Source organism: Numida meleagris, linkage group LGE64, assembly GCF_002078875.1.
Source record: "Numida meleagris isolate 19003 breed g44 Domestic line linkage group LGE64, NumMel1.0, whole genome shotgun sequence".
In the NCBI taxonomy this organism is placed as follows: Eukaryota; Metazoa; Chordata; class Aves; order Galliformes; family Numididae; genus Numida; species Numida meleagris.
The window spans coordinates 156,316-178,300 of NC_034439.1; the positions used below are offsets into that span (position 1 = coordinate 156,316).

General features: G+C 48.6%; 2 protein-coding genes across 2 annotated transcripts in view; one reads left to right on the forward strand and one right to left on the reverse strand.

Annotated features, from left to right (window-relative positions):
• LOC110390404 (zinc finger protein 70-like) lies at positions 115 to 15,394 on the forward strand. Its single transcript, XM_021381708.1, has 2 exons — positions 115 to 201; positions 12,015 to 15,394. Exon 2 carries the CDS (start codon positions 12,052 to 12,054, stop codon positions 13,702 to 13,704), a length of 1,653 nt encoding a protein of 550 aa, XP_021237383.1. The 5' UTR covers positions 115 to 201; positions 12,015 to 12,051; the 3' UTR covers positions 13,705 to 15,394.
• LOC110390402 (deleted in malignant brain tumors 1 protein-like) overlaps positions 17,066 to 21,985 on the reverse strand; it is a 19,285-nt gene continuing 14,365 nt past the window's right edge. The window contains exons 10-13 of the mRNA XM_021381705.1: positions 20,471 to 20,827; positions 19,821 to 20,150; positions 18,934 to 19,050; positions 17,066 to 18,750 (exon numbers count right to left, since the gene is read on the reverse strand). Of these exons, the coding sequence (XP_021237380.1) occupies positions 18,608 to 18,750; positions 18,934 to 19,050; positions 19,821 to 20,150; positions 20,471 to 20,827 (947 nt within the window). The 3' untranslated portion in view covers positions 17,066 to 18,607. The remainder of the gene's footprint in view (positions 18,751 to 18,933; positions 19,051 to 19,820; positions 20,151 to 20,470; positions 20,828 to 21,985) is intronic.

Below are 21,985 nucleotides of genomic sequence, written 5' to 3' on the forward strand. Positions count from 1 at the left end.
GCCCTACGTCCAGCGCAAGTTGTGCGCATGCGCCCTACGCATCGCGTCTCCCGTTACGTTTCGATCCTCCGCCACCGGAAGTGGCGTCCCGCTCGGCGCAGCGCGCGGCCGGAAGTGGGCACGGGGGAGGAGGCGCCGTGCAGCGGCGCCGGGCGGATGTGAGGGGGGGGCGGCGGCGGGGCCCGGCGGGGGTGGCCCCGGGTGAGTCCTGGGGGAGCGGTTTTAAACTATAAAATTTATCCTGGGAGGGCATGGGTGTAATGTCGGGGCGGGGGCAGTGAGGTGAAAGGGGCAGTGTTGATATTAGGTACAAACCGGGCGGGTCTGATTGTAACGGGGGGAGGGGGTGAGATGGGGGCCCGTGCTGGTACTGCGGGGTTGGGACCTACAGGGACGGTCTGGCTGTAATGGGATGGGGATGGCGATGAGGTGAGGGCCCGTGTTGATGCTGGGGGGAGTGGGACGCACAGGGACGGTATGATTGTAATGAGATGGAGGTGGGGATGGCAACGAGGTGAGGGCCCGTGTTGATACTGGGGGTTGTCACATCTCCATCAAATCGGGGTGTGTGAGATTTGAAAATCACTCCTGCCTAAATGAAACGACAGCAAGCAATCAGTTAAATGTTTATTTGTATCCCACTACGCACAAGATGCATACTATGCTTTGCACAAGATGCAGAGTATGTATGTACGTATATGAGTTTTTATTCATTGCTGTTAAAGGTGTACTCTGTACCTTCCAAAAATAGATGCTTACTTATATTAACTTCATGTAAAGGTAAAAAATTCAACTCTTCTGCTGCACAGAAGAACCGAATGAAATCCACTAGTTGCAAATCACATCAACCCTGAGCATCAATCACAGGAAGCAGTGATAGGGCAAGAAGTAATGGCCTTAAGTTGTCCCAAAGGAGGCTCAGGTTGGATATTAGGAGAAAGTTATTCTTCGAAAGAGTGGTTAGGCATTAGAACAGGCTGCACGGGGAGATGTTGCCATCACCATCTCTGATGTTCAAGGAAAGTGTATGTATGGCACTTAAGGACATGTATAGTGGGCATGTTGGTGATGGGTCGATGGTTGAACTTGATGATCGTACAAGTCTGTTACAGCCTTAATGATTCTATAAAAATCCTTGGCCAGAGTAATAGGATTTGGACCAAGGTCTCTTGATTCTGAGTACCAAACTTGAATCTCTTGATTATATGCAGCATCATTCTGTGTGGCATTTTATGATAGAAGTGAATGCTCACTCACAATTCCACTGACTGATACAAATACTGACCTGCCAGCAGGACTCCTGCAAGGGAAGCTGAAATAGAAGAAATACAAGATGTTAGTCTGAGTCTAATTGTCTCACAAAGCCTGGGGATTCAGGAAAGCAAGACACAAGGCAAGAGATGACACTCTGAGAGCACTGCTACAGCTCATCTTTGTTCTCAGCCTCCCAAACCCTGCTGCCAGTGGGTTTTCCCTGCCTCAATGCATGCGACTTCTGAGATCAGGAGATTAGATAAGGGAAGAAAAAGTGAGTATATATACATATATATGTGTGTGCGTATGCACTGGAAAAAATACAATTATTTAGGCAAGTAATGAGGAAATATCATAACAGCACAGTTGGGATTCCCCTCATCCCTACTCCATTGTCCAGTGACAGTGAGTCATTGTCCAGGCTGATTAAATTATCTAGGCTTCTGCAATAAGCAGTAGAACGATGCGTACCTACCCCTCCCATCCCACGGCTGGTGAAATGCAGCATGGACAGCTCTGGACCTGATCATGGGGTTGTGCAAAGAAGTGCCTTTGGGATGGAAACCTGTGCTAAGTGGCTACTGCTTCATCTGGGGATTTGTTAGATGCTGAAGCAAACCCTGGAAGGAGGAGCTTGCCAGGATCTATTTGTCCAGGGAAGTCAGGAGAAGGGAACTTTGGACGCAGTGTGGAAGGTCAGAACCAAAGAAGGGCTCAGTGCAAACAGTGATTTCTGCTCCAAAATGTGGCAGTCTGGCAAGGTCCCAAGCAATGACTAAAAGCCTCAGGCAAGGGCAGCATTGCTGACACCACAAGCGACACTGGCATTATTGCTCATTTTTTCCACTTGGCTTTCTTTTTGATATTACCAAGATTTCTGGTTCTGCTCCCATCCCTGACACATAGAAACCTACGAATGCTGTGAATCCATGGATTAGAAACAAGGGCAGGAAACCCCAGCATGTGCAGTTTTCTCCTACAGGTTGGGATTCAGTTTCTGAATGAGGCACTTAAGGTGTCTGGAAGGGGCAGCACCCAGCTGTCCATCTGTGGATGTCCGAGATTCCAGAGAGGGGATCTGAGCATCCACACTGAGCTGTCAGATATGGATGATGAATTGCAGGCATCTAACCTAGAGAAGGAGGATTCAGCTCACTGTAGGCACCACCAGTTGCATTTCACTTCCTTGCAAGGTCACATTTGCTTCATGCTATAGAAAAAAGCAATAATGGAAGAGGAGGACCACTGGCAAAGGTATGCCAAGCCAAAAGCAAAGAGAAAAGAATCCCACTTACCCCAAAGACATGGCAGGAGAATGAACCTCATGTTGGTCACAGAGAGCACTGCAGGGAGGAAGCAGGAAATGCACCCAAGGGATGGGGTATTTGAGAAGTCCCTGCGGCCCTGGCTCCTCCCCTCCATCCCCAAACCTCCCTCCATGCCCCCTGGCTCAGCAACTAGCAGAAGCCAAACCTCTGCCAGGAATCTTGTGCCATTGGCATCATGTAGGCTGTAGGATTGTGAAATTGGACTGTTTCAGGAATCCGATGAGCAAACAAGTCCTCTCAGCTGAGCTGGTTCTGGACCATCAATGGCAGGAATGGGGACACACAGGGATTTCGTGGGTGGAATAGAGTACTAATTCCTAGGCATTGCTAGAAAAAGGAATTTGGTTCCTCAGCACTATGCAAAGAAACCTGTTTCCTGGTGGTGAATGCAGAAGTCAATTTTCCTGATCTTGGAGATGCCACGTAGGCGAGCAGCATGCTCCCACAGCATCACACAGAATCATAGGGGTTGTGAGGGACCCCTAAAGATCATCTAGTTCAGCCTTCTCGCTAATGCAGCTGCCATGAAGTATGTCATACATGAAAGCATAATACAGATTTTGAATATCACTAGGGAAGGTGACTCCACCACCTCTCTGGGGAACTTATTCCAGTGCTCTATCACCCTCAAAGTAAAGAATCTTTTCTTCATGTTCATATGGAACTTCCTGGATTCCAGTTTGTGGCTGTTGCCCCTGGCCATGTCGCTGGGCACCACTGCATGGTGTCTGCCCTTATCCACTTAATAACTTCCCTTTAGATATTTATAAGCCTTGATAAGATCCCCCCCTCAGTCTTCTCTTCTCCAGACTGAACAGTCCCAGGTCTCTGCCTTTCCTAGTAAGTGGGGTGCTCCAGGCCCTGATCATCTCTACTGGACTCTCCACAGTAGCTCTCTGTCAGCCTTGACCTGAGAAGCCCAGAATCACAGAACTGTAGGGGCTGGACGGGAGACCTCTAGAGATCATCTCCAACCCCACGCCAGAGCAGGCTCTCTAGACCAGGTTGAACAGGTAAGCGTCCAGGCAGGGACGTGTCCAGAACTGGACACAGTGCTCTGGATGTGATCCCACCAGGGCAGAGTAGAAGGAGAGGAGAACCCCCTTTCCCTTCTTGCCAAGGTGTATCTAATGCACCCCAGGATGCCATTGTTCTTCTTGGCTGCAAGGGCGCACTGCTGGCTCATGGCCACCAGGACACCCAGGTCTTTCTCTGCTGAGCTCCTTTCCAGCAGGTCAACCCCTGACCTGTGCCTGTGTGCCATTATTCCTGCCTAGGTGTAGGACTCCACACTTGCCCTTATCGAACCTCATAATGTTCCTGTCTGTCCAGCTCTTCAGCCTGTCCAGGTGTCACTGAATGGCAGCACAGCTTTTCTGGTGTGTCAGCACTCCTCCCAAGAAGGGAAAGGAGAGCTGTTTCTGGGGTGGGAGGCAACAAGCATTTGTGGAAGGCAGGAGGAGGACAGATGAAACTGTCGGAGGAGAGATACCTCTCTATTTCATCCATCATTTCCCATACTGAGCATGTCCAATCAAGACTTAGGGTCTAACACAGATTATTATTATTATTGTGATTTGTTGCAGCGTGCTTTGAACCCATTAGCACAGCGTGGGTGCTTTGTCCCAGCAAAGCAAAGTGCTGGACTCTTCATCTCAGTATTGACACTGAGTGTCTCCAAGTTGGTCAGCAAAGTCAAGCTGTTTTTGTGGGCAGGCAAGATGACAACGTGTACTAATGTCAGCTAGGATAGAGTTAACTTTCTTCATAGTGGCTATATTGTGCTGTGCTGTGGTTTTAGGATGAGAATAATGTTGGTCACACATCAATGTTTTAGGTGTCATTGAGCAGTGCTTACACTATGCCAAGTACTTATCAGCTTCTCAGCAAGGAGCTGGGGGTGCACAGGGCACAAGGACGGGACAGAAACAAGACAACTGATCCAAATTGGCCAAAGGGATATCTCGTATCATACAGTGTCACAATGAACAAGTAAATGGGGGGGGGGGGTAGTTGGCTGGTGGGTGACCACTGCTTGCGGACAGGCTGATCATTGTTGGAGCAGAAACAAGGTGAAGCTGATGGTGATCTGACCACGACACAGAGCATGAGACAGACTCACAAGAGCAGGACAGAAATGTCACTTATCTACAAAGATATTTGGGGGGGATTAAGGTGAGAAGCAGCACAGAAATGGTTAAAGGCTTGGAGGGAATGTTGCAGAGGGGCCAAGAGGCTCAGAGGGAAGGTTACATGAGGAATTTGTGACAGCAGCTAAACCTCTTCTGGAGGAGGGTGCTGGCTACACAAGGGAACCTCAATATATATTATATCCCTACCACCAGAACAAGAAAGGTTTTATGGACTAGCGGCAATATCATCGTGAGAGGATGAATTGTCATGGGAACTTTGTGACCTTTCAGGCAGAGGAGGCTGATGTGAGATGTTGCAGAGATTCAAGCTGACTTCCAGCATCCACTTGTGTCCTCCAAATACTCCCTCCATCCCAGAGGGAATATACCTGGAAACTTAATTTGTGGCAGGCAGTAACAGCAGTAACAGCCAGCAGAGTGAGATGGACTTCTGAAGTGAATCAGACAAAAGCTGGGCTGACTTGCCCTGTGCAAGCTTCATTAGCTGAAGGGGACCGTCACGCTCCTGATTTGGGCACATCAGCTTGGTGCTTACAATTCAGTGAGATAGATCTGAGTGTCAGTGATTGGCTTCTGTGCTCCATGCTCTTTGGTCTTCAGAGACGACTTTTGTTTGGATCGAATGAATGTCATACACATGTTGGCTGGCAGTGTCATCTGTGTTCTCCGCTCTGGAACATCTATGATGTTTAGATCCCACCTGGAAAGAAATGCATGCAATCCAGATCTGTAAAAGTAGCTTGCTTTACCCTGCAAGGACACTTAAAGTCAGTAGTATGAATGTAATCACATCATAGAATCACTGAGTCCCAGAATGGTTTGGGTTGGAAGGAACATTAAGATCATAGAATCAAAGAGTCATAAAATCATAGAATGGCTTGGGTTGGGAAGGTAGATGTGGCACTCAGGGACATGAGTTAGTGGGCAAGGTGGTGTTGGATTGACAGTTGGACTAGGTGATCTTAGAGCTCTTTTCCAACCTCAGTGATTCCATGATTCTAAATAAAATTGATAGTAGAAAGCACTACCACCTCAAATTGAAATGAAAAGTAGCTAACCATTCATACCGGTAAATGCTATCAGTAGACTCAGAGGTAAGGTGACCCTGTGTCCCTGGTCCACAAAAGGAATCTGCACTACAGCAAAGGCACGCGAGTCTTGTGGAGGAACTGCTTAGCACTCATTTCTGCAGAAATGAAATAGTTATCTTGTGCTTGTGTGCACATCAGCTCCTTGCACACCAAACTGCAGAACTCAGGCTTTGGGACAACACCAGTGACATTATTAGTGACTGGGATGGCAGCATGAGCACAGCTTTTCTATTTTCATGCTGCAGGATGCTGTAAAAGATAATAGAGAATCACTTTGGTGGAGAATTCCGAACAGGTTATCCCATAAAAAGAAGGATAAATTCATTATACCTTAATTTTATGTTTAGCACCACTGCTGTTCAGGTAAGTGGACTACAAGATTTAGTTAAAAATTGCAAGCATAGCATAAGTAGATGGTGATTTGACCATCACAGTTTGGTGTAACTGTGGTGTCTGATATTCTCTTTTCTGTAGGTGAAGCTAAACTCAGTTTTTAAAATAAACCATTTTCTATTTCTACCACCCCATTTGATTAGGGGTGGTATGGGGTTTAAAGTAGTGATTGAATTCCTTGTATTGCTCTTCCTCTCACAAGGAATGTGAGCCATTATCATTTTAGCTAACATCAGTAGTTAGGCGTGAGAACCAAATAGTCCTTGCCTGCTGGTTTTCTGACACTTAGTCCCTTATGCAAGCCAAAGACTACTTCCACTCTTGTGAGGGTGTATAAAAATCTCCCAGATCGTTTAAATAGTTCAGTATAACCAATTTACCATGTAAACCATAAAGTTTTCCCTTCGTTGATACGTGCTTACGCAGAATTGTCTGCTCACCATTTCAGTCTGCACTGGGGCTGTTGGAGCGTGTGTGTGGGGAGCTGTTGGGGGCTGAGTCTCAATAGGTCACAGCGAGAGAGCTGCTTTACTGCATATGAAACCCTGACCCAGAATCAGGACATCTGCCAGCGATTTAGCACCAGATTCCCCACGAACATGAGGTATGTGGCATTCAGAGTGTTCTTCAATTACCAGCTTACGTTTATGCAATTCCTGTTAGATAGGCATATGATTTTCTAACGGTTTTTGTGCAACTCCTTGAGAGGGAGCAGTCAGTCCTCTTTAGGATTGCCTCTAGTAAATTAAAAGATCTTCCAGATGGCACGGGCTGTCCCTGATATATTTTCTCAACTTGCTTAACTGCTCAGACTAAAGACAAGAGTCTCTTTTCTCTTCAGAATGTCACTATTCTGTTTCTTTAAATTTTGCTAAGTTAGACGGTAGGTAGCCACAGTACTGCTGCTGCTTCCTCCACTTTTTTAGGGGAAGTTCCTTATAGTTTTATTTTACATTGGTGCAATTTCATATATTTAGGGAGTTAAACTGTAAAAGTTGAGCGTGTGCAGTGTAAACAATTGTGGGTGAGAGAGGTGATTTATTGTTTTCCAAATCCACTATAACTTCAGAAGTTCCACCTCATGCCCCAGCAGAAATTGGATATTGTGGCACATTATTAATTTTGGGGGATCAGATGTTTGAACTGAAAGACCAGATGCCAGGGTCATCTGTTTAAAACATCGATGTCTCTGCCTGTTGTACCACATGTTTTTCCTGTTGAGCTGCCACTATTGCAGGTCCCAATACTGCACAAACTATGGCTTTCCCTTTTCCCTTCCCTCAGGCTAAATTAAAGTGAAATGACTCTAAATAATTAATTAAATGTTTATTTGTATCGCCCTACGATACTTAGCACAAGACAGAGTGTGTAGGTATTCATTTATCTATACCTTATTGGTGGCAAGCTGTGATGATACGTCTTGCGTTACATTCTAATGCAAGATGAAGAGAGAGAGAACGATGAGGAGAGGAAAAGAAAGACTAGATAGGCAGGGAAGGAAGATTTGGATCACTGCCCTTGGTTCCAGCGTAGTCTCTGGTCTGGTAATATTCGAGTAGCAGGTGCACACCTGGATGTTGAGTCGTAATCCTTTTTGTTTATTGCAAAATGGGAGTGTTTCATATGTGTATCCGTAATTGGTATGTGAGATGGGAGCAGGTGGGGTTCAGGGGGAAGGGTAGCATCATTCCCCCCATTTGGGTAGGGGGACATGGAAACCCTGTCCCTTGTCATGTTGGTCACTTCCGCACCTCTTGCAACAAGGGAACTTGCCTAAACCTGTGGGTAGGGCTGTCCATCCTCCTGCTCCCTCTTTGACAAGCATTTTTGGTTCCCTAATTCAGGCTGCAAATTCAGCAGACGATTTCTGTTCCTTCTTCACTGCTAAGCAATGTGTCAGTAGTTGAGACACTGAAACAGTTCTGGAGATTTTCTGCAGAACTTTACATAAACTGCAAACTAAGCACACCATTTCCGTTCCTTTTTCCTTGCTAAGCATTGTACCAACGGTTGGGACATTTAAATACTTTTAGAGATTTTCCACAGGACTTTACAGGGGAGACTGGGAAGTACTGGGAGGGTCTGGTTGTAATGGGGATGGGAATGAGGTGAGGGCCCGTGCTGAGTGGGATTGGAACATACTGGGACGGGTTGCTTATTGTAGCAAGGAGTATAGAGCAGGTCAGGGAGGGCACATATTGATACTGAGAGAGGGGACATCTACGTACTGGGAGGGTTTGGAAGTAGTAGAAGCAGGGAGGGGAATGAGATAAAGGTCCATGTTGATACTGGGGCAGGACTGAGACTTATAGGGAAGGTCTAGTTGTAATGGGATGGGGAAGGGCAGTGAGGTGGGTGGGTGTGAGTGATCCTGGGATTGATTGGGGTGTATTGGTTGTAAAGTGGGGAGGAGAAGAACGGGTCAGGGAGAGACTGCATTGATGCTGGGGTGGGACTGAGACGTGCTGGCTTGTGGTGTTTCTTTAGGAGGACTGTGATATGCACAGAAGATCCCTGTTGGTATTGAAGGAAACTGGAACACACTGGGAGAGTTTGGACTGAAATGATCCAAGTGCATCAAGGAGGAAATTTTTTTTTTAAAAATGCAACAAAAAACAGCTGTTCCTTCCAAATTTTAGTTGGAGCTATTTCATGTTAAATATTTCATCCATCACTGCTTTGTGTTGCTTTGCACTTACAGCACTTACGAGCAGCACTCACAAAATATAGAATATAGTTATATGTGTAAGGTATATAAGTAACAAAACTTACTTTAATTTTTAATATTTTTATTAGAACAGTAAAAAAAGAGCAACAAAAACATGAAACCAGTGGGATGTTTGACCGTGTGTTTATGACACTCACGTATCGGTCTGGCTCAGTGGCAGTGGTTGCATTTCTCAGTGAGTTCTCACGGTGCTCATCAGAGATTTTTGATGAAATGTTTCTCTTCCTGCGCTTCATCCTTGACAATAGCTGCTCACAAATGTGCATGCTGCCAAAAGCGATGGCATGAATAAGGCGTGACTGTGAAGCGAGGGATATTTTTCTCTTATAACAGTCTGGTTGTGAGACGTGATTAGATTTTTGAGTTGAATGTCTGATTGCAACTCTATACATTCCATTTGAGAAATGTATTTATGTTGACTGAATATGATATATTGCAAATATACAAAAAATATATAATATACATATTATATGTAATACATATGATATATACAATATATCATATATATTTATATAACATATATATAAAATATACCTCCCTGTGTCATGATTTCATCTCAGCATTAATAGTTTGGTTGGTGCCAAGCAGTGGGTGCATGACCAGGGCCGAGCTGGGCCACTCAGTGGGAAAGAGCCATCACCATGATGTCACTGGGCAATGTGAGTTGTCCTGGGACACATTCGACCCATGGGTCGTGCCTGCAGTAGCCCAAGCCCTTGCTCCATGGGTTATCTGACCCACCCTCATGATTCTCTCTGTTACTTCACCACCTCTTCTATAGAAAACCAGCTTTGCACCATCTTCTCCAAAGTGCTTTTCACCAGGATTTTGCTTGCTGCCTGCACTGGGAACACCCCTCCCACTGCATTTTGATGCTTTTCCCCACCTGTGTTCACCTGACTCTTCCCAGAGCTTCTTTGCTTTAGCAGGTCTGCTTCAACAAACCCTTGCTATTTTTCACCTTGCCCTTGGTGCTTTCTGTTTTATCCCTTTAGAGGCAATAAAACCACAGCCACTGTGGCAATCTACATGCCCCAAACAAAAGTGTGAGACCTATTGCTCTGTGTGGCTCCATAAATTTCCCACTGTGTACATCCACGTGTGCCACCAAGAGTGAACAGCCCCAGAACTGTGTGTTTTAAGCCAAACAGTGGCAGTGCATCCATGGTGGCCTGGGATAAATTAGCATTTCACTTGGGTCCTTTCCCCATTAATGTCACACTTCATGTCCCTTCTTTTTTGGGGAAGAAATCTAAAATGCCTTGGTGGTGTTATCCGATGGGAAGATGCCATCTCAGCAGGTGACTTTGGCTAGATTCAAATTTCTTCTGGTTTTATCCTGCACTGACTTCCTTTGCTTCTAATCTGATTTACTCGAACTCACATCCTCTTTACCCTTTTCTGTTCATAGTATGTTTAACAAGTACCTTCTTCTCCCATCCCCTTCCCTCTTTTCTCTTCATCATATAATTAACAATTACCTTTTGTCCGCTTTTCAACTTGCTACCTTCATAAACTAACCCGGATTTCCTTCCCTTTGTCTTTTAGGATTTCCAGTCTCATTTATTCCTCACTTCCTCCCTAGTTCCCCATTTTATGGCACTCCTGTTTGCAGATGTGTATGAGGAACAAAATTTTATGCTGGTCATTCTTTCTCTGCGTCAGTGAGGCCAAATCTTGCATTGAAACTCATTCAGTTCTGTTGTAGATCTTTTTTTTGTTTTTCGTAACTTGAGCTCCAGCAGGGGTGGGAGGAGCAGACAATAAGCACTGTTTCCTGGAACACCTTTTATTCCTTTAAGCTCTTACTATTAGTGGAACCACTCCGTTATTAATAACATTGTGTTTGCTCACAGCTCAGCCTGCCTGAAGTTCCGTCTTTGTGCCCAGAGTTTATCAGTTCTTGCAGATTCAACACCACGAGCAGTCTCTGGACGTCGATCCCTGTGATTGCTCCTGAAATCCTCTCCACTGCTTCTTCCTATTGTGATATCTCATGACTTCAAAGGTGAAACTGGGTCTTTCAAACTTGGCTATTTGCAAAGTGCTTCTCACTTTAGATAGTTGCACATCAGGCACTTGCAGGGTGTGATTTCGTATGTTGTTACAGCTGTACAAGGCGATGGATCATGTTTCAGCCTTGTTTTCTTCCCTTGCTTATCAGTCCGGTCTAAACTGATCTCCATATGGCATCTGGGTTGGGACAGCAAAGCCAGTCTGCGTGTCTATGACTGCATCCCCAGGCTTTCCTCCTGACAGAGCCTTTGGGACAGTGACTTTGAGCCCAAAAGCTGGCAGCCTCGTTGGCCATTGCAGAGGCTGAAGGTCACTTTGTCCTTACTGGAGACACTGGCTGTCTGAATGAGCCACACACTGGTGTCACAAACCCCATTCTGCCTGAGTTCCTTTAACAGGAGGTAGTGGAGAGTTTGGATGGGACCCAGAGAAACATGGGCCAAAAAGAGATGTACAAAGAAAGAAAACAGTCTGAAAACTGCCCAGTAAGCTTGTGGAAAGGGACAAGCTATGCTGTTGAATCCACAGAAGCTGATAAACTCGGGGTTGACTTTGTCCAAGGGTATCAGCACATGCTGGCATCCTCTGAATGCATCCAGAACAGTGGCTTCTTATGGCAGACAGCCTGCAGGTTGTGCAGACACCCAGTGAGACCATGCTCAGACTGAAGAGCTTTGCAAGCCCTGCCTGGAAGCTGCTGTTAGCTAGTACAACCCCCAGCTTCTGGGTATAGTAGTGGGGCTCTCAACCACTGCTCCAGTCAGGTAGTTATGGGTAAACTTGCAGGTGGTCTATGGGGGTGAATAACCACCAGCAGTTTGATTCAGTGTCTAATAATAGGTTAATGAGTAAAAAGGTTTCTGAGAAGTATTTTTGATTGTTCACCACTAGCACCGCCCTGCCAACTTGGAATTGCTACAGGTTTTGCAGACTCTGTACTCCCTGCACATGGGCTCAGCTCTGACCTGCCGCCCTCCACACTGTCTTCGTAGCCCTTGTTTTGTAGTTCTGCTCCCCAGTGGCTCACTTCTCCCTTTCCTTATTTTTGCAGAAATTCCTGTCTGGGTTGGCTTCCGGCATCTGGAGCCATGGAAGAGCAGCCAGCTTCTCCAGCTTCTGATTCTCCCTTTTCTCTGCGGCGTGTCTGCATTTCTGAAGATGAACCTGAAGATGAAGAGCAGGAGGAGACTCTGGAGGAGGATACAACCCAAGTACAGATGGAGAAAGGCTCCCTGAAGCAACGCAGGATTGGTTCTCCTCGATGTTCAGCACGGTGCCGGCAAGGGCATGGTTCCCTCACCCCACAGGGCATGGAAAGCCCTGGCCAAAAGGTGGGAGAGAAACCTGAGGAGCTGCAGCCGTGCAGGAAGCACCGGCTGAACCTGAAGCCCAAAACAAGCCTGGACCCAACATCTCCGGGAGAAGGTGAAAGAGCTGAAGAGCCAGGGCCCTCACGGGGAAAGAGGCTGCGCTTGATCTGGGGCCAGTCCAGTGACTTCCGATGGAAGAAAACCCTTGGGGAGAACGGGTTGGAGGAAACTCCCTTGGTGCCGCCGAGCAGCGAAGAGGAGGAGGAGGAGGAGGGAAAAGCTTCTCGGTCTTGCTCCCCTGAGCCACCTCTTCACGGGGATGCTCGTCCCAAACCAGATTTTGTGCAACTGATTGATGAGCACGGCATTTACTCCACGGCCAAGCTGGTGCTGGGCAGCGCGGCAGGAGAGCTGGAGGAGGCAGCAGTGGTGCTGCCCCCGCACCTGAAGCGTGGAGCGAGCGGGGCCGCTGAGTTCGAGATCCGTGAGGTGATTGTGGACGAGAAGCCCTTCCAGTGCGGTGTGTGCGAGAAAGCCTTCAAACGTGCATGGGAGCTCTTCAGCCACGAGGTTGTGCACAACGAGGAGCGGCCTTTCCGCTGCGATCTCTGCGAGGCGTCCTTCAAGCGGCACTCAGACTTCAAGAGCCACCGCTTGGTGCACACGGAGGAGCGTCCCTTCCGATGCGAGCTCTGTGGGAAGCGCTTCAAGCGTTCCTCTAACCTCCAGGAGCACCGGCGCATCCACACGGGCGAACGTCCCTTCCACTGCGCCTGCTGTGACAAGAGCTTCAAGACGCCCTACGAGCTGCAGCGTCACACCCTCACCCACTGCACCGAGAAACCCTTCAAGTGCGCGGATTGCGGGAAGGATTTCCCCACTTCCAATGCTCTCCTCCTGCACCAGAGGCAGCACTGCGATGACAAGCCCCACGTCTGCGGTGTCTGTGGTAAGAAGTTCACCTACGGCCACAGCCTCAAGGTTCACGAGCGTGTGCACACGGGCGACCGCCCCTTCGTCTGCCCGCTCTGTGGCAAAGGTTTCAAGCAGTCCAACGCGCTTTCCTCCCACGAACGTGTGCACACAGGCGAGCGACCCTTTGTCTGCAAAACCTGCGGGAAGGCCTTCAAGCAGTCGTCCTACCTGGTGATCCATGAGCGTGCGCACACCGGGGAGCGACCCTACAAATGCGAAGCGTGTGGGAAAGCCTTCGCCCGCCCCTCCTTGCTGCTGCAGCACCACCGTGTGCACAGCCAGGAGCGGCCCTACAAATGCAGCTTCTGCCACAAGTTCTTCAAGGACTTGGCCTACCTGGCAGTGCACGAGAAGGTGCACACAGGCGAGACCCCTTACAAGTGCAGTGTCTGCGACAAGGGCTTTGCTCACCCCTCCAACCTGCTGCAGCACCAGCGCGTGCACCGCGATGGCTGAACCGGAGCAATGTGCATGGCGTGTTTTGAGGCCAAGAAGCCCAAAGCAAGAAGTGTGCGTGCTGCAAGCATGCACGCAGCCCCAGGCTGGCCCACTTACATGAGTAAGCCATGTGCAGGGGACCTGGAGAGGAGGCCAAAATGTGGGTGCTGCTGCAGCTCTTCTCCTGATCCCCATCCCAGTGGGGCCTCTGCTGCATGGCTTCTCTCTGCCAAACCCTGACGTACGCTGCTCTCTCCTGCTTCCAACAAGGTGATCTCACAGGGATGGTTACTGAGCCCTCAGGCTGGGGCTGCTGCAGACTCCTGTCCCCTGGCCTGCAGGGAGGTAACATGTCCTCAAGCGCTGCTGGCTGCAGGCTGGCTGGTGGTACAAGCCGAAGCTTGTGGCTCCCTGAGTCTTGTGGTATAGTGGCTTGCAGAGGCAAGCTGCACTGGCCAAGGCTGCGGTGCAGCTGAGAGATGACATCCAGAGCTCTGACAACTCTGTAGGAAGTCCTGTATTTAGCTGATATTAAGGAATGTTTCTCCTCCCTTCAGTGTTTCAAGGAGAGCTTTGCAGTCATCCTAGCAAGTTACCATAGCTCAGTCTTGCCCCACAACAGGCTCAACAGCACGTCTGCACTAAGGTTGGAGCCACGTTGCTGTTTTCCTCGAGTGCAAGACATGGGCTGGGAGCTCCTGGGGGTCCCCTTGTAGTAGGGGTACAATGAGTCCTGCAGCAGGAGGAGACAGAGCTGTCAATTTTTGAGTAGACTAAGTGCATTGGTATGAAGTATGATTGGGAACGGCAATGCCTGAGCACCTCCCTTTTCTTTTAAGAGTGTAAATGTCCCGTCCATATTTCACTCTGCCACTGATGATCAGGTTAATGACAACGGCGCCCTTTCCCCTGCTGTGCAGGGTCCACGCAGGCATTTTGCTCGTACAGAAAGCTGCTCCCAGTGGGCGTAAAGCAGAGTCAGCTTTCTGCTGGCTGCAAATTGTGTGTTCTTAAAATTTGGCCTCAAGGCAGAAGGGAAGAGTTGGGTGACCCTGGGGAGCCAGAGCAGGGAAGAGAGGGTGCTGTCCCCATTGTGCTGCTGGTGGAGCATCTCTTGTAGGTGGTGGAGGAGAGGTGCTGTGCCACACGGGAGCCACCTCACCTCTTCTGCTCTGGAGGAAAGAGCCTGGCATCTCGAGTTGGAAACACCTAACCCTCTTTTCTGCGCCATAGTGCTGGTGAGGCTGGTAGTGAGCAGAAAAGAGGGGATACACATATTGTTTGCAGGATCTGTCTGGGGAAGGGGAGAGTAGAAAACCACCCTTGGGTCTTCTTCATTTCTGTACAGTGCATCCCCAGAGGCAGCACCAGATCAAGAGCCACCTGATCTGCTGCTGAAATCTGAATTTGTTCTCTTTGACTGATAGCTGCTGCTGGGCAGAGGGTGGCATGTACACCTTTTCTTGCAAAAGCAAGACCCAAGTCCATTGTGGGGGCACCAGCAAAGCCCCATCCACACATCTGAGCCGCTTTGGAGGGACCTGGTGTCATGGTCACCTTCTTGCACACTGGGTCTGTGGGACTGGAGGTGCCAACCCTCGGACTCATCATGATCCCAGTCCTACCCTGTCCCCATTTTGTACGGTTTGAAAGCAGGTGTACACTCCTCAACACTCTGCACACTAATTAAAGGATGGTTATTTAATGATGTCTCTTGTATCATTGCTTCTTTGAGCCCACTTCTAAATCCCTGCTTTCTTTTGGGGTGATCCTGGTGACTGGCTCACCAGTTGCTGCGAAGCCCATGTGCAACATAATGCAAAAAACTTATCAGCAAGCTCTGTTTAGACTTTGCACTTGTGGATCCCCTGTCAGGAGGGGTTTGGGTATCCTGCTTCCCCATCCCAGTTTCTTGGCTTCCTCCCATTTTAGCGTTTCTGACAAGCACTGGAGCAGCTTTAGCTTCTTCCCAGCATTGTTAGCAGCTGCAGAACTCCCAGCCAGCTTATGAGGTTGTGCTTTGACTTGAGGGTTGAGGCTGAGACAACCTGCCTGATGGTCAGCCTATCTCTGAGTGTCCTGTTGCCCAGCTGGTGGTGGACACATTTCACAGGTTTCCATCCTGTGATCTGAAGCATGAGGGTCTGTGAGGGAGGGCAAAGGAGACACTGGCTGTGCTGATGAGGAAACTGAAGGACGATCCTTGGTGGCATCCTCATCCAGGGCACGTCCAGGAGCTGTGAGGTGATACTGTTCTGTTCTGTGGTGTACACTTACCTGGTGGTAAGTGTACCTGGGAGACAGACATGCCTGGTACTGTTCCTTTTCTGAGTCTGGGATTGCCTTGTTCTCTATGGTAAGAGAAGTGCTGAAATTATATCCAGACATCTCAGAAGGAGAAGGTCTGGAATTTAAAAACTCAAACCTTGATGTAGCTATCTAAGAATGTGGCTTATTTGAGCTGTTTTACATATCTGCATTCACAACCCAGATCACCTGTGCATTTTCCTAGTAATGAGGTGGAGATCGGATGATGGAGATTAGACTTGCTCCAACAACCTAGACTCAGACATTGCTTTAAAGTGGGGACACGTGTTCCTAGGAATAGATGCTCATGAAATGCCAGTGCAGACCCTGTATCCTTGTGTTGTATCCACATTTCCCTGTCCCCAGGATTCAGCCCAGATGTCCAATTACAGCCCATTCTTGTGGCAGGTTCATCGCCTGTACCAGGGTACACATGCTGAGGGGCTGCCTGTAATGTTTGTGCAGGGCATCTGTAACTGCAGCATATGCCAGATCCCTTCTATGCCACATTTTACTTCTGCAGATATGTCACATACCTGATTATATCTCCACTGACACTTGCTGCCTGGGTAGGAGAAGCTGAATCGAGCATGTGAAGCCTTACAAGCAGTCAGTGGAGACCTGGAGTTGAATTAACTGCTAGGGCCATTAAAGATAAGCTGGAGTGTCCAAGTCCTTTTTTTCTTACAGACTCTATCTCCCATATGCCAGCGTTTGGGGTGACAGAAAGCATCTCAGGTGGCACTGTTTTGGTGCTCACTGGGCTGTGCTCTCATGGTAGCTGAGAAGGGTTTTTTTCATGGTGGTTTAATCTCCAGAATGGCTGTTACCAGACACCTACTTCTGAATTAAAGTTTTTCTCTCATGCTGCATTCATGTCACCAGGTGATGACAGTATGACTAACAGCTCAGTAGTTAGCAGGGAAAGGGGTGGCCTCACTGCTGGAGGAAATTGTTTCTGTTTTTGTGCCACCTGGATGTCCTGCAGACCCTTCAGGGGATGACCTCATGTTTGCTCTCATGTGGGATCTAGGGGACATCTTACCTGGAGTGAGAAACGAGGGTCAGAAGGTTTTCATGGGGTTTATTTTTTATTATTGCTCCGAATGTCAGGACTTTGATTTAAGAAGGACACTGAGTTTGTCCATGAACTCTCCTCCTTTAGATGCAGTTGATTAATGTGGCTCAGTCACTTAATGGGTCACTGTATTTGTCTGTGTAGCTGGCTGGTGTCTGCATGCTGCTCCAGATCACTGTTCTTCATCATATGGCTAAGTAATGAAGGCAATAAGGCAAGAGGAATTTATTTTGCTGTATATGGTTTGTAATCTATTGTAAATAATGAAAATAGCTGCTATATAGACTAGCACTGATGAGCATTAGAAAGGAAAGAAACCAGCCCCTCCGAAGTTGGAGTTAGGACTGGTCATGTTCAGGCACAACCTACCCATACTGCCTTCAGCTGGCAAGACTGAAAGAGGCAGAACGTTGCCATGCTTTCTGCCTCTCTGTACCCAGTCACCCTTGGTAACCCAACCCCACTTAACATCCCATGAGGCGCAGAAGTCACTAAGGATTTCTCAGAAGGCTCTGTCTGCCTTAGTTCAGAGTGTTTGTGCTGTCTCTACCTGAAACACCTGAGACAGTGGCTCTAGGCAACTTGCAGCCAATAGACCGTTGGTTGGAAGCACTTATCTGATGTATTTGAGACATTGTCCTTAAGTCAAAGTAATTCATTCCTCAGGAGGTCTTCCCAAACGGCTTCTGGAGTTGAATTGTGTCACATTTGGCACTCTGTGTCTGTGAAAGCACCTTTGCAGATACACATCTGGATTTGTTGGTACATCTTCCTTTTTGAACTCCACTGGACTCTTTCCAGTGTGCCCATGTCTTTCTTGTATTGGCAGACCCAAAACTGGATCCAGCACTCCAGGTGCAGCCTCACCAGTGCTAAACAGAGGGGATGGATCACTTCTTGACCTGCTGGCAATACTGTTAGCTCAGCCAAGAGTACAATTAGCTTTGAAGCTTTTGTGCCTGGGATAGCCAAGAAAAGGGGGTTTGCCTATGTTTGCAAGGTCAAGGGAAGCCACCCATTGCATGAGGCACCAGGCAGCCCTGGCCAGCTCCCCTGCAGAGGCGCAGAAAGCATTACATCTCACAGCATTCACGCTCATCACAGCTGGAAAGGTTGGGGACACACTTCTCCTTTAATTTGTTAGCAGTTTTAGTCCTGTTTCAGCTTCCCTGCTTCTGTGCTCAGCCTGATGTCAGGCTGCATGACCACCAGGCTGTCCTACTGTCTGGTGCACGCCACCAGAAAACCTCTGAAGCTGACCTAGATCAAGTAAACTTCAGAAGACTTTGGACAGCTGTTTGGGGGCTCCTGAGTATAAGTCATTGGTACAGACAGTTTTACAAATGTCCAGCCCAACAGCTGGTACTTTGCAGTCTCTTGGAAAGCATGCGAGGTCTTCCTGCAGTTCTGCAGGAGCTTAAGGGAAAATGTTTGCTCTGAAGAATGAGATGCAGGAGGAAAAGAGGAATGAGCTTGGCCGATGACCCCACAGCATGGGCTGATAGTGCTGCTTCTGCAGAAGGGATTGTGCCAGCATCACAAGACAGCATCTTCCCTAATGAGCTCAGTTGTCTCTGTGTCAGCATCCTTGTGGAACTGTCCTTCGGCTGGGTGGTAGATGGCTCCTGCAGTCTGGAAGGGCATTGCAGAGGCACCTTGCTCCCTGGCACACCTAAAGTCTGCAGAGCAGATAGGGGCAAGGACATGTGGCTGTTATTGGTCTGGGAACCACTGAATCCCCTAAGCTCATCTCAACTCCATCTCCATGTGCTGCACCAACTTAGATCACATTCAGTCTCAGGATGGCTGCAGCGGGTTGATCTACAGGGATGGGGACCTTGAAGTAAGATGAGGGGACCTACCTGCAGCTTGGCCTGCTCCAGTGAACCTGCTCTTCAGGTAGAGCCACAGCAGGATCCCGCTCACCATCACCATCAGGGTGAGCAGCGCTACCAGTGTGGAGCAGGATGGTGGAGAACCTGCAGGGAGAACCCGGGTCAGGATCCCACTTCCAGCCACCAACAGAGATGGAAGAAAATCTAACACCAAACAGCCTCATACTTCAGCATTTCAGTGACCGAGAAGAGCTTTCCTTAGATTTTGTATTAAAATCTGTGTATTTAATAGCTAGAGCTGAGTGATCTGCCCTCCTCACAACTAATCCCTTTCTGATCCAATTTGCACTGCCTGCGATGCTCTGGTGCCTGCAGCACTGCACTGTGCCCTTTGTGTGGTTTGTACTCCACCTAAAATCATTTCCCTGGGTATCTGAGAGACTGTAGGCCTTGAGAAAACTTTTACATTCCTCAGTCCTGCTGCAGTGCTTGTCTCACAAGACCACCATCACCTCACTGGTGTGTTGTCCTCTTTATTATATGGAATCCAAGACTATGCATAGAAATGAAAGGCATACTTCTGACCCCCTATCCTTCCTTCTCTAACCTATTTCTGAAAAGCTGGCAGGAGAGCACAGAGAGTCCTTGAGGACTAGGAAATTTTAGCTGCAGGAGGAAACTGGACAGGCTGGCTTCTTCTGAGATCAGAAAAGCATCTCTCATTCTCCAACCAGAGATATTCGGGTTCCCTTGTAGAAGAAGCTTGTAGAAAACAAACAATATCCACCAAGGAAAAGCTTGCTCAGACAAGCATGTGCCACAACCTTTATACCTCTCCTTTTGAAGTGAAAGGGCTGCATCTACCCCTTGGGCCGCTCTCCCCACTGCTGCAGATGGTGGGTTTTGGAACTCACCGCTTGGCTTTGTGCACACCACGCTGGCGGCCACGCTGCTCTGGCACAGCCCCGGGCCGATCTTGTTCTGCTGGCACTCCAAGAGGAGTGTCTCTGCACCACGGCATTGCAGCCCCTTCAGAAAGATGTAGTTGTGATCCTGGCTGACCCAGGTTCCTGCGCTTTCAGCCTGTACTGGTCCACAGCCCAGCTGCTTGCAGACCACCTCTGCCTCCAGCGAGCTCCAGCTTTTGTCACAGATGCTGTACCAGGTGGCATTGTACAGAACTTCCACACGCCCTGCACAGGGGGTTGAGCTGTCCCGCAGCCGCAGCTGCAAGAAGTTGGTGCCTGCAGGGAAGAGCAGAGGGCGTGAGGTGGGCTCCTCAAGCAGCAAGGGGACTGAGAGACTAAGGGTGTGCAAGATACATGTGCTTTGCATGCCCGTGCATTCCAGCAGGTATGGACAGGGGTGCAATATGCTCCTATATTCACTGCATCTTTACCATGCATGAATTCCCCCTTCCAAGAACATCCCCATCATCTCACACATCCGCACAGAGTGCGGTGCTGTGGGACCAAGTCAGAGCTGACTACACCCCAGTGCAAGAAAAACTTGTGCAGAACCTCTGTGTTCCTGAGTATGCTTCCAGCATCGCCCCTGTGATCACCTGAGCACACCACCGCCGCATCTTCATCATGGTTGCAGTTGTGGCTTCCCCAGCTATTCAGTCTGCACTGGGAGAGGCTGGCTTCAGTGCCACTGCACTCCACGTCGTCCAGCCAGATGGGATCAGACCCTCGTCCAAAGTGAGCCTTGCCTGGGGCTGACACCGCTGTCCCGCAGCCCAGCTGCCGGCACACCACCTTAGCGCTCTTTAAATTCCAGCTGTCATCGCACACTGTTCCCCACTGCCCGTTGTGAAACACCTCCACTCTGCCAGCACAGCGATTCGGGCCATTCACCAACCGGATCTGCGTTTCTTCTGTGGCGTTGGAGTCTTCTTCAAGGGGGAATGTGCGATTTTCTGTTGAGGAGAAGAAAAGGCATCTGTCACCTGTCACCTCGCATCACTGAAAACAAAAAATGAAAAGTAAAAAAGAAGAAGAAAATGCTAAGAGTTTCTAAGGTTCCCCTGGCTGGAGGTGTGTTGCGGTTTAGTTAAGCACCTCACGCTCACTGCCCCCCCCTTCTCAGTGGGATGGGGGAGAGAATCAGGGAAAAAAAACAAAGTAGAACTTGTGGGTTGAGATAAGAACTATTTACAATGATAAGAAAAAGGAAGAGGGGGAAAAAAAGTAATAGTTTTGACAAATATATATGTATATAACATATAACGAGTGATGCACAAGCAATTGCCCACCACCCACCAACCGATGCCCAGCGAGTCCCGGAGCAGTAGAAGGAAGCCTGATGAACTCCCATCTTTTTCAGACTTTCCTTCTGCATGATGCCATACGGCATGGAATATCCCTTTGGCCGGTGGAGGCCAGCTGTCCTGGTTCTGCCCCCTCCCAGCTCTTTGTGCCCCTCCAGCCCCTCGCCGACAGGGTAATACAAGAAGCTAAGGAAACTAAAACATCCTTGACTCTACAGAACTATTCAGCAACAACTAGAAATGTCTGTGTGTTATCAGTTTTGTTTTTCTCCCAAAACCAAAAGATAGCATCATAGCAGGCACTGTGAAGAAAACCAAATCTGTCTCAGCTGAAAATAAGACAAGGTGCAACCCCTCAACCCTTTCTGAGGAGTTTATCTCACCTGGCTCTGGAGGTAGGGTTCAGTTCCAGCTTCAGACCCTACAATGTTGGTGTCATCTCCATGAAATTATGTGTGGGGACCTGGCTGGTCAGGAGGGGGAGTCAGACCCTCCAGGGAGCCAAGTTGAGATGAATGACCAGACCCATGCTAGATTCACTTGGTGCCATGTGTGATTGCTATTTGTTGGTTATGAACTGAGCATCTGCTGATGTTCCACACATGCTTGGCTTCCTCAGCCTGACATAGGCCTCAGTGCCTGCTTTGCATGGTGGCCTGGGCTGGACTGGAAATGAATCCAGCCAGTAAGAGATTGCTCTGTTTTGCAGGATTCAACTGACCTGAGCACACCACGCCAGCATCTTCTCTGTGGTTGCAGTTATTCAGTCCCCATGGACGGGCTCGGCACTGGTGAAGGGCATCTTCA